Source organism: Leptonychotes weddellii, chromosome 1, assembly GCF_054177405.1.
Source record: "Leptonychotes weddellii isolate Sample4059 chromosome 1, ASM5417740v2, whole genome shotgun sequence".
Taxonomy (NCBI): domain Eukaryota; kingdom Metazoa; phylum Chordata; class Mammalia; order Carnivora; family Phocidae; genus Leptonychotes; species Leptonychotes weddellii.
The window spans coordinates 49,416,075-49,433,824 of NC_138369.1; the positions used below are offsets into that span (position 1 = coordinate 49,416,075).

General features: G+C 56.2%; 1 protein-coding gene across 1 annotated transcript; it reads left to right on the top strand.

The window, feature by feature from the left end:
• The first annotated feature begins 3,598 nt into the window (after positions 1-3,598).
• On the top strand, positions 3,599-4,306 carry DNAJB8 (DnaJ heat shock protein family (Hsp40) member B8). Its single transcript, XM_006737754.3, has one exon. The coding sequence runs from the start codon at positions 3,599-3,601 to the stop codon at positions 4,304-4,306; it is 708 nt and encodes a 235-aa protein (XP_006737817.2).
• Positions 4,307-17,750: the final 13,444 nt, after the last annotated feature.

A 17,750-nucleotide genomic window follows, 5' to 3' on the forward strand; every position in this document is an offset into this window, starting at 1 on the left:
CAACATCCCTCACCTCCACCAACGCCACTGTTACCCTGACGACCATTCCCATCGTCACCGTCACCTGCAACACCGCCGTTTCCACCTCCCCTCCCATTACTACCATCATCATCTCCTCCGTCACCTCCGCCACCTTCACCGCCAATGCTGCCTCTGCCCACAACGTCACCACCTTCTGCACTGTCACCATTATCACGAGCCCACCTGCGCCACCACCACCACATCCCCCGGGGCTGCCGTCACCATCACCCCGTGCGCGCACTTGCTGACTGTAACAGGCATGAAGATATTTAATATAAGTTTTCGCAACCGTAGGATGACCTGGGGGCATAAAGATCAGGGACACAAGTCATCGCCGAGGGTCTGCCTGCTGCTCCAGAGTAAGTGGATCTCAAGAGCTCGCCGGGAAGCTGCTGGAAGCTCACGCTCTTCCAGGAAGCTCCCCGGAGTATCTCAGCCTGCAGCCCTGAAGCCCGGGTGTCTCAGAGGATGGCCGGAAGTTGCTGCAAACCTCCGGGTGTCATCTGCCTTCAGCTTCTTTCTCTTTCGCTTTCCAAATTGCATGCATTGGCAGACTCCACCTGGGAACCACATAAGGGATTCAGGAAAATCTTCCCCAACTCTCTAGGATGCAGAGGAGACCGTCGAAGAGGGTGGTGGACACCACATCTGCCAGGTCATCACCCTCGGCGTCAGCCCTGTTGCTAGAGCATGTCGTGACTCCCACCGTTGCCAGCACCCCTCCGTGGCTGTCTCAGCTCCCGTCAGCCAAGCGGCACTGCCATCGGCACCAGGGCCACCAATCCCACCGTCTCCATCACCCCCACGATCGCCGGCAGCATACTGCAGTACTGCCCACTTCCTCAGAGGATCGTGCCTCTGATCGTGCCGCTGTTGCTGGAGACTTGCAGAACCTTCCTGAAAGGAGTACCATTCCCCACCCCACTGATACTGGCCTGGGCCACGTGGCGTGAGCACGGGTGACGTACATCACATCCCGGGAGAAGTGTCCAGAGGCACTCCACGTTTCTCGCAGCTCCCACTCACGCCCTCTGCGCCACGAGAATGGTATATTCCAGACCAGAGCACTCCCTCATCCAGGATCCAGAAGGAGAAGACATGTGAGCTGGAGCCCCAGCGACTTGGGCGAGGGCTAAATGTCCATGGAAAGGCTCCAAGATGGGGTCGTTACTGAAGCAAAGTCGTATGACACGCAACTTGCACTACCCCACTGCCTTCATCCCTGTCACCGCCACCAACGTCACCACCTCCAGGACCACCATCACCACAACCAACCTCCCCGATAGTGCCCCTAGTAGCCTTTCCAGCACCTCCCTGTCACACCTCCACCATCACTATCAATACCACCTCTACCACTACCGGTCCCCAGTCACCATCCCCTCCATTGTCATCTCCACGTGTTAACTCCCCACCACAAGCATGACTACGGTCCCCACCACCAGCACCTCCTCTGCCATTATCAACTCCACTATCACCACCATAACTACTCCCACCCTCACCACTGCCTCCACATTGACCCCACTACCCTAATCACTTCTACTGTCTTAATATGCCTTTTCACCACCGCACCATCCCCACAATCATTGTGGAGAATTGCGTGGGGAGGCAGCTTTCCCCAGCTCCAGTGGACAAGCCTGTCGAGAACAGTCTCTAACTACAGTGACAGAAATATAGTTCCAAAAACACAGAAACATTTTCATCTGTAGCTACATACCCAGTGAACTTACTCCCCGCTGTTCATTTCCTCTACCAAGCGATATGTGTTAGGTGTTAGCCCATGGGGTGGAGGACAGGGGGCACAGAGGATAGGTCCTGCTCCTGGTAAAGCGGGCGGGAGTGACCACGTCTGTCACTCTAAGTCAGGCTTGCAAAGTGTCTCCAGGTTCTGCTTTCATTCCTCCCAGCATTGGGGACTGGCTAGAACCTACTGTCCCCTGCTAGGTTCCTGATGAGTACAGAAGGAAGAGAGAGAGAGAGAGAGAGAGAATACAGAGAGGGGTAAGGACTATAGAAAGAAGAGAAGGAAGGGAGGGGGGAAAGAAATCGGGGGAAGAGAAGGAAGAGGAATGCCCTCTTATGTGACTTAGTGATCCCAATAGTTCTGCTCCTCATTGGTGCAGTTACTAGGTAGTTTAGCATGTGTTCCGTCTTAACTGGAGGGGGGTGAGGGGAAGGGGGGAATAGATGTCAATCAATATTGTTAATTGCTATTTCTAAATATGATCTAACATTGGAGCAAGAATTAAAGAAATGTAAATGCCTAGGAACATTTGGTTCCTAATTCACTCACCTTACTAGCTTTCCAGGGCTGCCATGGCAAATTATCACAAATTGGGTGACTTAGAACAACAGAAATGTAACCTCCCACAGTTCCGGAGGTCAGAAGTGCAGGATCAAGGTGTCGGCAGGGCTGCACTCCCCCCTTCCAGCTTCTGGTGACTGCGGGCTCTCCCCGCGCTGCATTGCCATCCCCCTCTTCTTCTGTGTGGCTCCGTAAGGACATTTATTGCATTGGGGACCCACCTACATAATCCAGGATGTTCTCATCTCAACATCCCTAATTTAATTACATCTACAAAGACCCTTTTTCCAAATGAGATCATATTTGCAGGTTCCAGCAATTAGGACAGGGACATAGCTTTTGGGGGGCCACCATTCACCCCCCTACATTCACTAGTCACACTTATCTGGATTTTTCTTACCAGAATGGAGTGGAATGCTTCTTTTAATTTGCTGTCCTCAGACAGCTCTGGGTTTGCATCTCTCTCTCTCTCTCACGGACATGCTGTGTGACCTTCAGTACTTTCTACATGTCTCTGAGCCTCGTTCGTTCAACAAATGCTTACTGATTTCCAGGCATGGTCTTAGACACTGACGAACACGTCTGCCTTTGTGGGGCTTACCTCTGAGGATCTGACCTGATAAAGGGGCACAAGAAGAATGAACTCCTGCTCTCACCTCCTTGTCTGATTTCCCACTTGGGGTCCCCTCACTCCATCCCAACAACCCAGCCAGCAGGTTAAGTGGACATGTCCCAGGAAGCCTGCCCTCCCCTCCCCGGACCACCGTCACCAGGCTGCATTGCCCACTTAGGCCCGATCCTGCGGCTGATCCTTTCTCTGCTCCTTGGCTCCGGGGAGCTCAGCCCTCAGGTCCAGCATGACCAAGCTCCAAATTCTCAGCCCGCCAAGGTGCCGACCTCATGGACAGGGGCAGGCCAGTGTGCCCCGGGGGTGCTGGTGGGGAGCTGGGGGTGGCATTTGCCCCGCCCAGGGCTGATGTCACAAAGGGCCCAGCCTCCACTCTGCAGGGGGGTCTGTCCCTGGCCTGGCCCCACTGTGGCAGTGTCCCCCTCCCCCCACCCCTCTCAGTGGAAGGCGCCCACTTGTCCCTGAGAGCTGGTACTATGAAAAGGTAAAGTTGCCGGGCAGAGCCGCGCCCGGAGCCAGCAGATTCCAGCAAGGCCCCCGCTGAGGGACCCACACCAACTGCTGCCTCCTCTGAGTCCATCCCGGCCCCCGGGGCCCCAGTGCCCACCTCACCTTCGCCCCCGCCTCCACCCCTCCCTCTCCTCGGCATGGCCAACTACTACGAAGTGCTGGGGGTGCAGTCGAGTGCCTCCCCGGAGGACATCAAGAAGGCCTACCGCAAGCTGGCCTTGCGCTGGCACCCCGACAAGAACCCCGACAACAAGGAGGAGGCCGAGAAGAAGTTCAAGCAGGTGTCCGAGGCTTACGAGGTCCTGTCCGACTCCAAGAAGCGCTCCGTGTACGACCGCGCGGGCTGCGACGGCTGGCGGGCGGGTGGCGGGGCCAGCACCCCCTACAGCAGCCCCTTCGACTCGGGCTACACCTTCCGGAACCCCGAGGACATTTTCCGCGAGTTTTTCGGCGGCCTGGACCCCTTCTCGTTTGACTTCTGGGACGCCCCTTTCAACAGTGACCGCGCTGGCCGGGGCCACGGCCTGAGGGGGGCCTTCTCGGCCGGCTTCGGCGAGTTCCCGGCCTTCATGGAAGCCTTCTCGTCCTTCGACAGCCTGGGCCGGGCCGGCGGCGGCAGCGCCAGCCGCACCACCTTCTCGTCCACCTCCTTCGGCGGCTCGGGCGCCGGCAGCTCAGGCTTCAAGTCGGTGATGTCGTCCACCGAGATGGTCAACGGACACAAGGTCACCACGAAGCGCGTCGTGGAGAACGGGCAGGAGCGCGTGGAGGTGGAGGAGGACGGGCAGCTCAAGTCGGTGACCATCAACGGCAAGGAGCAGCTCAAGCGGGTGGACAACAAGTGAGCGCCGGCCGCCCGGGGCCACTCGCCCGCCGCCCGCCGCCCGCCGCCCGCCGCCCGCCGCCCGCCGCACAGGCCGCCAGCGTGGCTGATGGTTAATAAATGTGCCAAGTGAGTTCATGGAAACAGCTGGCCGGATGCGTGGGGCGCGGGCACCTACCTGCTGGGCCGCTGGGGCCCCAGCCCCCATGCGCAGGACCGTGTGCGCTCAGGCCCGAGGGTGCCACCTCCGTGCCCGGGCTGCGTTAGTGAGAGATGCAAGGGTGGTTCTGCGGGCGGTTTGTGATCTCTCTTGTCTGTGTCGTCAGGGCTGGCGTCTGTCCATCTGCACCCAGCCCTGTGCCTCTGTGCTTGCTCTCTGATGGGAGAGCGGCACCATCATCCATCTCCGTGTCTCAGCCCCCTGCCCCCTCAGTGATTCGTCTCACAGCCAACTTGCCAAACCCAAGTTACATCACGTCACCTGCCTTGCTGTTAAACCTGTGTGGCTCCCTCTGCTCTAAGCATAAAGACCTCAGGCCTTGTCCTCACCAGAAGGCCGTGGTGGCTTGGCCCCTGCACACCTTCCTGCAACCCTCACTCTCTGAGCTCTAGACATACCGGCCAACCCTCTATTCCTCCACTGAACCAAATGCCTTACAACCTCAGGGCCTTTGCACGTGCTGTTCTCCCTGGTATCTGCCCACTCATCTTGAGGCCTTTGCTCAAGCATCACTTCTTCAAGGAGGCCTTCCCCAACACCGCTATTCTGAATTAGTTCTCCACCCACCCCACTCTAAAGGCCCCTCACCTGTTTCACCCTGGCCCTTATGGGTTGTCTGTGACTACTGAGAGGTGGGTGCCTCCGTGACTCTACTGGAGGTCCAAGGGAACAGGGCCTGTGCTTGTCTCATCGCTCATTGTATCCCCAGAGTCTAGAGCAATGCCTGGCACTAAGGGGCAAGGCATATATTTGTTAGAAGAATGAATGTTTCTAGGTGTGTGTGTGTGAGTGTGTGCACATGTGTTGGGGTGTTGGGGGATGTGTGTGTGTGTGTGTGTGTGTGAGTGTGTGTGCATGTGTTGGGGTGTTGGGGGATGTGTGCTGATCCCAGGCAGGCCAGAGCAAGACTGACTGTCTGGGAGGAAGTGGGTGCTGGAGCAGGAGATGGGAGATCGTGGGTCCTGTTCAGGACTCAGAAATGCAGTTTGGGGTGAAGTCTTCTGCTTGCCTCTGTAGTGCTCATGGCTGGGCCCCCAGGCTGGAAGTCAGGGCAGGCTATCAACGTGCTGCTCTTGTGGCGGGCACCACCAGCCAAAGTGGTGGTGGGCCTCTTTTGAGCAGTTCTATGGACTGTGGACAGAGGGACAAATAGGAGAGAAAGTGAGGCCAGCTATAGGCCGACAAGACCATGGACACATACAAGGTCCCCTGGCAGGTGTTCTGAGGACTGGGACCGTGTTGTGTGATTTCCCAAATGACCCTGAAGTCACCCTACCTGGGTGGGGGGCTGTGTAGCCTGAGAGTCACGTGTGCGGACGCTGTGCGCATGTTTTTGACCGTATCTGTGGAGCATAGAGAAGTGGAGGATGGCTTGATTTCAGTCTGCTGCCCCAGTAGACCATAAGCTCAACAAAAACAGGAGCTCTGATGCTGTTTTTTGCTCATCTCCAGCCCCTAGCCCAAGGCATGGATATAGTAGATACGCAATAAATATTTGTTGTATTGAGGTGTTTGTGTGGGCATGCACGGATGCGTTTGTCTAGGAGCCTGAGCGAGGTCTCTACAGCTGGGCCACAGGGCCCTGACCTCGGCATTATGTCCTCAATACGGCACTAAGGCTTTGAAGGAGCCAGAAAAGGCACAGACCTCACATTCTCAGACACACTCAGCTGGGAAGGGAGCAGATGCAGAACTGTTGCCCACATCAGAAATAAGATGACCCAACCCTTGAGACTGGAGTGAATATCATAATTATGCTCTAAAGAGAAGAAGGAAGTCAGGCTGGGGAGCCCTGGCTATGTCAGCCCTGTGTGGACATGGAGCTAGAGATCTTAGTGGACCACAAGTTTGTATGACCAAAGGTGTTAATGAGGAAATGCCTAGGAAGTTGCATGTGCCCTCAGGGAATGGATAGCTCTTCTGTTCAGAATTCTGATCCCACTTTGTGCTCAGCTCCAGGCCCTGCCCCAGGAGGACAGGAGCAGCCTGGAGTGGGTCCAGAGGGGGTGGCTAGGGTGGGGAGAAGGTTGGAGACCTCATCCTAGGAGAAGCTGGGAAGACTCACCTTGGAGAAAGGCAGCCATGTGGATTCCAGTTGCTGTCCCCAAGTCCCTGCAAGACTCCTCCAGGCCAGGAGAACAGATGGGTCTGAGGCCCAGGGATCAGGCCTAGGAGCCAACGGAAGGGCAGGGTGTCACAGGAAGCAGGTCCCGGCCTTATGGAACTGGAGCTTTCTCGAAGTCAGAGCAAGGCAGACTCCCTTAAGGGGAGTGAGCTTTCCCGTCATGGGAGGGGTGACAGTGCTGAGTCTTGATTACCTGTGGGCAGACGGGGTGCCAATCTTTGAAAAATATTGTTTAAGTATATTTTTATTTTGAAACAATCCCAAGTTACAGATGGGTCATGCACTTTTAATTCAGTGCAAATCAAGAAATATGTATTGAGCACTTACTATATGCCAGGCACAGTTCTAGGTTTTGGGGATGTAGCAATGGGCGAAACAGATCCCTGCCCTGATGGGGCAGATGTGCTACTGGAAAGCCAGAGAACATTGTCCTGAGTTGTAATGAATGCTAGAGAGGAAACACTGGCGGGTAAGCTCATAGATGAAGCATGGGGTCAAGGGCATGGGCACAGTAGTGTTTTGTTGGGTGCTTCTGGGAGGCCTTCCTGAGGAGGAAATGGGAATGAAAGTGAGATCACGGACCATGTAGTTATCTGGGGGAAAAGCATTTCTGGGCTGAGGGAACAGCAAACGCAAAGACCCTGCGCTGATGAGAAAGAGGTGAAGGCAGATACACACAGTCCCATTTAATGCTCACACTGTCCCAGACTGGTCACTGACCCATGTCACATAAGAGGAAACTGAGGCACAGAGATGCGAGTCACATAACTGGCAAGTGGCTGAGCCAGAATTTCATCCAGGGTATTTTGACTCCAAAGGATTTACCTTTCAAATAATAATAAGGGTAACAATAACCATAATAATTGCAGCAACCAAGGTCAGTGTGCCTGTGTGTGTATGTGTGTGCATGCACGTGTGCGCGTGTGTGCCTGTGTGTGCATGTATGTGCGTCTCTGAAGGATTGGCATGCTGGCAATTCCTTGTTCCTTGGGGGCTGGAGTGGAGCCAGAAGTGGAGGTGATTCCAGGTGCCAGGGTTCCAGGCTGATTAATGACAGGGTGTCTGGTTCCCAGGCTGGGAAGAGGGGAGTGTGGGCGTGGCCAGGAAAGGTGCTGTGAGTGCCGATCTGGCTGGGACCTGAGCAGATTTTGCTCACCTATGCATCTCAACTCCTAGCCTGGAAAGTAATGGGTGTCCAAAAAACGATGTGAAATGAAAGAAGGTGGGAGCACACTGATCCAGGGAACAGCAAGAGCCAAGGGGCCTGCTCAGAGGATAGCCTCTGGAGATCATGAGAGGAGAAGCTGCTGGGAGGCCATAAACCTTGAGGGGAGGGTGGGACCTGGTCAAAGATCGACCTGGGAGGAATTCATCCCCATTTCCAGATGCACAGCTAGGCCGAGGGACACCCATCGTGGTGGTGGGGAGGCAGTGCTGGAAGCCCGGAGGTGGCCTGGATGCTTTTCTCCAAGGGGAAACTGTTGAAGGCTTCTTCTAGGAAGTCAAGGGGCATCACCCCAAGATCTCTAGGGGTTGCAAAGGCCCTCGGGTGCTGCAAGTGCCCTGGCCAAGAGGACACGGTAGGTGACCTGGCTGTTGGCCACACCTCCAGGCTCAGCTTAGCCTCGGGTTTCTTGAGTCCCGCCTCTAGGAGCCCCTGGGACAGGCCAGCAGCTGGAGGTCTCCTAACCACGTTACCAGAGGAACAGGAGAGCCCCATGACACACAGAAGGCTGCACCCCAGCTCCCAGCCCTGCAACGGGACTAACTTCATCAAAGCCCCCGCTACAGCATTAACCACCTGACCTGTGCCCCTGCCGACCTGCTAATTTCACCAATTACTGGCCAACCGCGGCTGCATCAAGTGGGCCCGCTTAGCTCCGACAGCTGCTGGGCAAATCCAATTACAGCCCAGCAGCCTAGGCGGTCGCGTGGTCCTGGAGCTGGGTGCAAGGCAGAGATCTGGGTGCTTGCAAGACCCTGGTGTCTAAACGCCCTCAGGATCCCTGGGCCAAGGCACCGTCTGCACTCCCTTCCTTTCACCAAGCCTGGCACATGAAACCAGTACTTTCCCTCTCTAGCCCAGACCTGTGATAGATCACGGCACTGCCTTCCTGAACTCCTCCCGGGGCTGCCGAGCATGGCAGCTGCTGTGCCCGGCGAGGCACGTGCCGGGTCCTGGACCGCTTGGCGGAGCCCTGTCGCAGCCCTTAGCTGCATCTGCCACACTGAGAAGCCGAAGCCCGGACAGGCTGAGGTGCAACTAGGGATGTACACCCAAGATCAAGTCCAATTCCCTAAACGGGCATTCGAGGCCCCTGAGGCCTTTCCAGCTGCACATGTCACCCACCCCGCGGGCACTGACTGCCCAGGGTCCACGTTTTGTGCTTTCTGTCCCTGCACCTGAGCCTCCCGTCTCATCTCCTTTGGGCCTGTTAAATGCCTCCTTGGAAGCCTTGCTCCAAGTCACCTCCCTGCGGAGGCCTCACCAAGCTCCGTGGGAGCAGGACAGTCTGGCTGAGGGAACCTCGCCTTCTGGGCCTGGCTTTGTGCCAGGTGCAGAGACTGCAGTGGTGAGAAGCCCGGGGAGGGCCCACAGAGCCCCCACAAGCCAGGATGCACACCCTGGCTTGGACCAGCTGGCTGGGTCCGGCTCCATTCCACTTCTCATGCAACAGTGCCCCAAGTGGGCCCAGCCTCAAAGGGGCTCCTAAGTGGTGAAGGGCCCACCTTTAGAATGTAGCTCCTTACCCCCATTGCTGCCTCCTGGATCCCCCCATCACTTCCCTGGGCATTGCACCAGCCTCCTCCTTGGTCTCCCTGCCTCCTCCCATCCCTTCCTTCATCCTGTTCTTATCCCAGCAACCAGAAGGATCTCGTGAAAAACAGTTGAGGAGATACTCAAAGTAAAAGTTAAAGTCCTCATGGCAGCTACAAGGCCTTGCGTCATCTGGCCCCCAGGACATCCCTGGCTTTCCCATTGCTCCAGCCTCACCCACCTCCTTACCATCCTGCACACATACCTGTCATGCTCCTGTCTCAGGACCTTTGCACTGGCTGTGCCCTCTGCCTGGAACCCTCCTCCCAGAGTTCCACGTGTCACTCTCTCCACACCTGCCTTCAGGTCTTTGTGCATCTCCCCATGTCCCCCTCACTCTCTGTGCTGCAGTCCTGCCTCAGGACTCTTGCACATACTGACCCCATTGCCCGAAACACCCCTCCCCGCTCAGCCCCACCCAGCTAACTCCTACCAACAGCCTCCCCACCCCCGTCTCTTCTCAAATGCCACTTTTGCAGGTAGACCTCAGACTTAGGCAGGCTTCCCCTCCTCCACCCTTCACTCCAGGGTCCCCACATCCCTTCTGGGCCCCTCGCTGTCTGAAGGGACCCAAATTCTATGGGGAAGGAGTAGGTTCCCCATCGCTGGCTGGACAAACTGGCAACCCAGCATGTCCTTCTGGTGCTAGGATCCAGTGACACTGGAGCATTTTACAAGTCAGGGCACCGAAGCCCTGGGGAGGGATGCTCCCTGGTTCACAGAGCAGGTGGGGAGCCAGGTCTGCAACCTCTCTGTAGGAGTAGCCTCAGGCCTGGCCAGACAGCATCACCCCGCATAGGGGTGTTTCCCCCAGAGTCTGGTTTCTGCATGGACTGGGGGCGGGGACAATGTTCTCAACCCTACCGAGTCCCTGCTTTGTCTGCACATTTCCCCGATGGACTTGCACCAACAGCAAGAAAGAGGTACGGCTATTTGCCCCCATTTTACAGGTGGGGAAACTGAGGCTCAGAGGGTTAGAGACTTGGTCAAGGTCACACAGCCACACTGGAAGCTGGTCCTGCCCTCCTCATCCTCTCCCCCTGCACCCAGGGCCTGGGGCAGGGTGGGTGGGGCCCAGGCAGCCTCTGCCCGCCCTCCCTCCCTCTGGCCAGTCGATGTTATCGCAGCTGATTTAATTTCAAAGACGGATTGAGCCTTGGCGGGAGGGAGAGAGGCTAATCGCAGCCGCCATCTGCCCCGTTGTCATGGGGATGGGCTCCCAGCAATTGTGCAGGGGCTGGACCCAGATAAGGGCAACACAGTGGGCTGGAGGGGACTGCAGTGGGTGGGGTGGGGATGGGCAGGACGTTGGGGGAGCAGGATGAGGCGCAGAAGGAAGGAAAGACCCACAGACCCAAGAGATACAGGGACATAGAAGCACAAGGGCGCAGAGGTGTCAAGAGGCTGGGGGAGAGAGCTCAAGGGTGCCTGAGCCCAGAGAGACACGGAGACCAGGACACACCAGGAGGCAGCTGTCCAGTGATGGCTGAGCAAAGCCTCGGGGCAAGGCTGGTGATTGCCACACGGGTGACAAGGCGTCCTTGCCCACGCACAGCCCTCCTGGCCGAGTACCCAGGCTGTAGCTCCAGGGCCCTGCTGAACCAGGCTGCCTAGCCCTGCCATGGTCTCCCACGGCAGCACCACCACTGGGCCAGGGCCTTGGCGGGACATTCAGACCTCCCCGGCCTGCCCCTCCGCCGCGACAGGGTCACAGACCCCAGAGTTCCTCCCTGGCCAGGCAGGGTCCCAAGCTCGGCTCAAAACTGGCACAGCAGCTCCTTCTACCAAATAGCTGCCAGAGCCCATGGTCTAGCTTTTAGGACATAAACTTGCCAAGTCAACAATGGCCTCGTCTTGGGGATGGAAGGAAGGTGCTGAGCACCTACCGTATGCTTTGTTCTCCAAAAGTCATCCACTTCGCTGTATGTCCCTACCTGTTTTACAGGACAGGAATTTGGAAAGAGAGCTCCCTCTGTAACTTATTCAATAAATATTTATCCATCACTCCCCGTGTGCCAGGCCTAGGAAGGTGCCGGAACAAGATATCGGGGCTCCACTCTGCCACCTCCACTGCCTATGCTCACCTTGCCCTGGCTCAGGGACGGACATGTCTTAGCTCCATGCTCAAGGTGCCCCTGCCTTGCTGAAGCTCTAGCACATTCCACCCTGGGGCTGTGCGCCTTTGCAGATGTTGGCCACTCTCTGGGAATCCACGGCGAATCAGCAACTTTAAGACAGCAGTGTCCTGTTGCACCTCAGACCCCAGCCGGTTGGACCCCGTGATGGCCCTTCCCTGACCCTCTGGTCCTGTCTCTGCATCAGGCCAGCGGAGCCGAGTGCCATTCTATCCAGCGCCCAGGTCAGAAGGGCCTCAGGAATGCTGCCTCCTCTCCCTCCGAGGCAGGCTCAGACTTCAGATCTGTACACCTACTGCATGCAGGACGCCCTTGGTGGCCCCCAAGCATCCCACGATGACCCGGGGAGCTTCTGCGGTGGACCACGCCCTGGCCTCCTCCCTGGGTTTTGGGCGGCCAGCACCAACCTGCCAGAGGTGGCCCCTCAGGGACAGCTCCTTTGACCTTGTCACTCCCCTGCTCCCGCCCTCAGAAAGAAGCAAGGCGCTTTGTTTTTCACTGAAGGCCACGATCATTCCTAATTTGTTCTCCCACTTGTCTGTTGCTGGAAATCTAAAGTCCAAACTCCCCAAAGTGGCTCACAGGAAGATATCAAAATCTCTCCTGACTTCAGGACAAATTGTAACTTCCCACTGTGCCCGCAGGTGGGGGTCTCCAAACTCCTCTTCAAGACCCAGGACAAAGTACCAACACCTGCCGAGACCCCTGGTTCCACCCTCCTCCTTACCATCTCCCACTTCCCTCTTTTAGCCACAAGAGGTGATTATTTGTTAGCTAGCTCGCTCACTCTAACTGTGAAATAGACATAACATAGAATTTACCATTTTAACCATTTTAAGTGCACAGTTGTGCGGCATGAAGTACACTCAAATTGTTGGGCAACCAACCCCATCATCCGTCTCCAAACGGAAACTCTGGCCCCATTGAACATGAACTCCCCACTCCCTTCCCCTAGCCCCCCGGCAGCCACCGTGCTGCTTTCTGTCCCTGTGAGTTTGGCGACCCTAGGGACCGCACGTGAGTGGAATCGTGCAGGATTTGTCCTTCTGTTGGGCTTCTATTTATTGCTTGGACTTGCCCTCCTCTCTCTTGACCCCAGGGGGTGATTGCGGGCGAGGCTGACCCCCCACCCCAGGGCGTTAGTGAGCAACAGTATTTGGGAACTGCCCCAACATCGTCCACCACCTGCTATGTACACGGCGATTCTCTATGGACGAGTTTGTATGACAAATCTGAAATTTATTTTGCAGCTCGTGCTTATTATAACAAATTAAAAACATATAGAATATAAAATAAAAACACCCCCGTAGACACACCCCACAATTGGCTCCCCAGAGAGTTCGCTGGTGGCAGTTTTCCGAGTATCGTTGCCAACATTATGGAAAACTGTACGGTGCATGTATCTGTTTTTCCTTTTTAACCAAAATGGGCATCATTTTACAGGTGTCATGATAGCTCTTTTTTTTTTAATTTTTAAATTTTTATTTTTTAAAAGATTTTATTTATTTGACAGAGAGAGACACAGTGAGAGAGGGAACACAAGCAGGGGGAGTGGGAGAGGGAGAAGCAGGCTTCCCGCTGAGCAGGGAGCCCGATGCGGGGCTCGATCACAGGACCCTTGGGAACATGACCTGAGCCGAAGGCAGACGTTTAACTACCGAGCCACCCAGGCGCCCCATAATAGCTCTTGTTTTGTGCACAAAACAGTATATTGTGGACAGTGGCCACCCTCCATGGCATGCAAAGCAGGCTCCAACAGGTGGGGAGCCTCACCCCATCTCACAGAAGGGGAAGCTGAGGCCTCGTGGGGGAGGGAGTTGCTTAAGCTCTCCAGGCAGGAGGAAGAGGGGTGTGGCCCGATCCCAGGTTGGCTGGACCACCAGCCTCCAGCCGTCTCTGAGCTGGGTCTTCTCCCCTGGAGAAGGGAACTGCAGGGCCTCAGCCCCATCTCAGCTGGGCTACCTATTTCCATCACCAGGACTGCCAGAACTCAAGTGGTTAGAGTGGGCATACCCTCTTAGGGGCGGGGGGGCGGGCATTCAGACCTCCAGCCTCAGGTGAGATTCACACCAAGTTCTGGCAGGAGGGATGGAGTTGGAGTCAGACAGATGGGAGTCCAGCCTGGGCCAAGTCACCTTACCCCTCTGAGCCTCAGTTTCCTTATCTGACAAGTGAGGCTTTACTACCCACTACGCGGTTCCCCTCACACTGGCATGGCAGGGTACAGGGATATGTGGGCAATGTTCACGTATCCCTTTCTCCCTTCAGTGTGCCAGGGGCTGGCCTGAGGGTCGGGGTAGCGGGCTTGCTTCCTGCTGCCCCACAAGCCACCCTCCCAGGTCCCCTCTGGCACTGCTCATACCTCTCCTCACTTCTAGATGTCTCTTCATTTGCAACCCAGTGCTTTCCCTTTCTTCAGGATTGCTCAGGGAAGGAGCCTGGAATGGTTTCCTCTTGCTGCTGTGACAGTTCACCACAAACCTGGGGGCTTAAAACAGCACACATGTATTCTCTTACGGTTCTGCGGGCCAGAGTTCCAAAGCGGGTCTCACTGGGCTAAAATCAAGGTGTCGGCAGGGCTGCGTTCCTTCTGGAGACTCTGGGGAGAAACTGTCTCTGTGCCCCTTGAGGCTGCCTGCATTTCTGAGCCCGAGGATGCAGCTTCCATCTTCTGTAACATCTCCGATTGCTCTGACTCTGACCTGCCTGCTTCTCTGTGAGTGTTGTGTTTACACTGGACCAACCTGGATAATCCAGGATGATTTCTTCATCTCAAGACCCTTAACTTAATCACATCTGCAAATCCCTTTTGCTACCTAAAGTAACAGGCAGGTTCTGGGGATGAGGACGGGGACATCTTCGGGGGCTATAACTCAGCCCACCACAGGGCCTGGAGAGAGAACAGGGGGCAGAGGGGTTGGTAAGAGGCCGGCTCATGTCCCTCCCCCTGTCTGGGACTTACTTCTCTGTCTCTCTCCTGTCCCTTGGTGCTGGGAGCACCCCCCCCCCCCCGAAGTGGGTCACCCCCAAGGCCTTGCTGCTTGCCCCATAAGCCCAGGAATTATTCATCCCTTCAATTGAACCCTGTGAATGGTCTGGGCACAGGTCTTGGTGAAGGCCCAGGATCATATTACAGGGCTAGTCCTGGGTGGGCATCCCAGGACGCCAATACACTGTGGGACGTGCACAGGGGCAGTGTGGCTTTAAGAAAAGCTTGGGGCATAGCCTCCATTAGCATCTCAGAGGGGTCTGGGGTCCAACCAAGGTTGACCGTGATCTCAGATGACATCTCCGAACCCCTCACAGCCCCCCCGGAGCTGCCTGACTCCATGTCCCCTGCACCTGGCCTCGTGAGATCTGGCCAATGGAACGGGCCTCTCCTACACACGGCTTGGGAGGCATGGGAGTTGGGCAGTGCTGGGCCAGGGCCACCCTGCCCGCCAACCACACTGTGCTATCACACCCCAAAGCAGGAACCTGGTACCGCCAGCCACTTGAGCCCCCAGGCGCCGTGGTTATGCCTGCGGTCACCCAAGCAGCCGGTCAGGAAACCCCTGGGGTCGTGGGGTTCTGGGGTGGCAGCAAGGGTATGTACAAGCCATCTTCTTCAGATGCTCCGGCTGCCCTTTGCCGCCTTGAACCCTCGCCACACCTCCAGCCATGTGGCTCCCACCCCCAGAGCATCCTCCCAACCCTTCCCCATCATGGCCAAGGAGAGCCGCCTTCTTATGGCCCTTGGTCCCCTGACCCCGTCTCTCCCTCATTTGGGACCACACGGATCAGTCTGTCTTCACTTGCAGGTCTCTAAATGTCTTCTGTCCAGCACCTGGAGGGTGGGGACAGTTTCTGCTCTTGTCTCCAGCTTGCCCTGCCTAGTTAGTGACCGCTGAGTGGAGAAAGCTTTCCCCTGCATGGCTAAAGGAGACAGGGCTGGTGTCCCAAGGGTCCCTGTGGCTAGGGGAGGGGGAGGAGTGGGCCAGGCCGGAGTCCCTTCCCCACTATTGGTGTGGCCCTCCACCCACGTGGCCCTGGAGCCTGGGCCTTCGACAGAGTCCCTTTTAGGAAAGGAAAGCAAGTGCTTTAATTGCAAGTGACTGCTTCCCATACTTGTTTTAAATTGATATGTAATTAAAAAGTTAATTATTAATCGGGCTTATTGATTACCTGCCAGTGGCTGGCTGGGAAAGCTGGCCTGTGGATTTGTTCATGCAAGAGGGTCCGTGGCTCTTGCTGAGCCAGGTCAGTGGCACTGTCTCTGTTCAGATTTGTTTGGCCACTGCTTTTGCTGCTGATGGGCTGGATCGTCTCCCAGAAAGCCTGGCTGACGCGGCAGTGTGGGTGCTGCTCCGATCTAAGGGTGAGCCCGAGGGTGGCAGTCTCAGGCTCTCCGTGGCAGCCGCTGCCGGCCCAGGTGCTGCCTCCCCACCCTCCTTTCTGCCTTGGGCTCCGGAGCATGAATCTGTCGGGCAGCACCCAGTAGTCTCTTCCTGGACGGCCCACAGGTGCCGCTCACTCTCAGTGCCAAGCGTGAACTTGGAACTTTCCTCCCCAGATCTGATCCCCATTCTGTGTGCCTTCTAAGGGGTGGTCCCTCCGGCCACTTGGTGGCCCATCCACGCACCTGGGAATCATCCCGAGCTCCTTCTTCTCAGGCTCTTCATCCTGTGGATTCTTCCTCTCTGTGCTCTCTGCCACTACGCTGGTCTAAGCCCTCATAAGCCTGACCTGAAGGAGGTGAGGAAGCAAGCCAGGTGAAGATCTGGGGAGAGCATTCCCTGCAGAGAGCACAGCAAGTGCAAAGGCCCTGAGGCAGCAGCATTCACTAAAAAGCAAAGAATGGGGGCACCTGGGTGGCTCAGTCAGTTAAGTGCCTGCCTTTGGCTCCGGTCATGATCCCCAGGTCCTGGGATTGAGGCCTGCATTGGGAATCCACGCTCAGCGGGGAGCCTGCTTCTCCCTCTCCCTCTGCCCACCGCCCCGCCCCCGCCCCGGCTCATGCGTGCACATGTGCGCGAATGTGTGCTCTCTAATAAATAAATAAAATATTAAAAAAAGGAATCTTAAGTAAAATGTACTCCACATTAAAAATAAATAAATAAAAAGCAAAGAATGGAGTGAGGAGTAGTAGAAGAGGTAGCTAGATCATACACAAAAAATCATAGGCCCTTCTAAGGGCTGTGTTCTTTGTCGGGTAGATGGGAAACCATCACAAGGTTCAGGGCCGAGGAGGGGCCAACACATTTCCAACAGATGACTCCGGCTGCCATGTGGGGGAGGCTGTGGGGGCATCAGAGTGGAGGCAAGGAGCCTAGAAAAGAGCCTTTGCTGCTCTCCAGGTGAGGGAGGACAGCGAGCAGCATTAGAGGAATAGTAAGGGAGGTGGTACAATTGGTAGAATATATTTAAAGATGGAACTGACAGGCTTTGCTGATGGATTGGATGTAAGGGTGAGAGAAAGGGTCAAGGGTGACTCCAAGGTCTCCGGTGTGGCAAGGTGGAGTTGCCATTCACTGAGCTGGGGAGCACCATGGGAGGGCAGATTTGTGGAGGGAAATCAAAAGCTCAGTTTGGGGCAGACTCAGTTTGACATGCATGATAGGCAGCCGAGTAAGAGATGCCCAGTAAGCAACTGCCTGGAGACATGATCTGGGGTTCAGGAGAAAGGTCAAGACCTGGGTGAGATCACCTGGGGAGTGATTATATACGGAGACAGGTCCAAGGATACCCAGAGGCCAGAGAGGAGGAGGAAGGGCAGAGGAGAATGAGAAGGAATGGGCTTCATCTCAGTCCACTGCTCTCTATCCCCTTCTGTTCCAGTTAGAGTTAACTGGTTACAAGAGACAGAAACCAATCATGGCTAATGGCAACTAAAAGCGGGGAGAGGCATTACTGAAGGGGTACAGGCTGGGCCAAAGGAACAAGAAACCCCAACAGCTGTAGGAAGGCCAGGAGCCCTGGCAGCTCCCGGATCGAGGGGTGGTCTCTCTGGGTTACTGCCCCTGGAGCAATCAGCTCTGACAGTGCTCCAAGGATCTATTGGCTAAGTGGCACCATCATTACCAACACCGCCATCGCCACCATCATCCCGTCAACCACCACCAACACTGCTGCCGCCTTCACCAGAGCGTCTACCGCCACGACTGTCACCACTAACCACAGGACCACCCC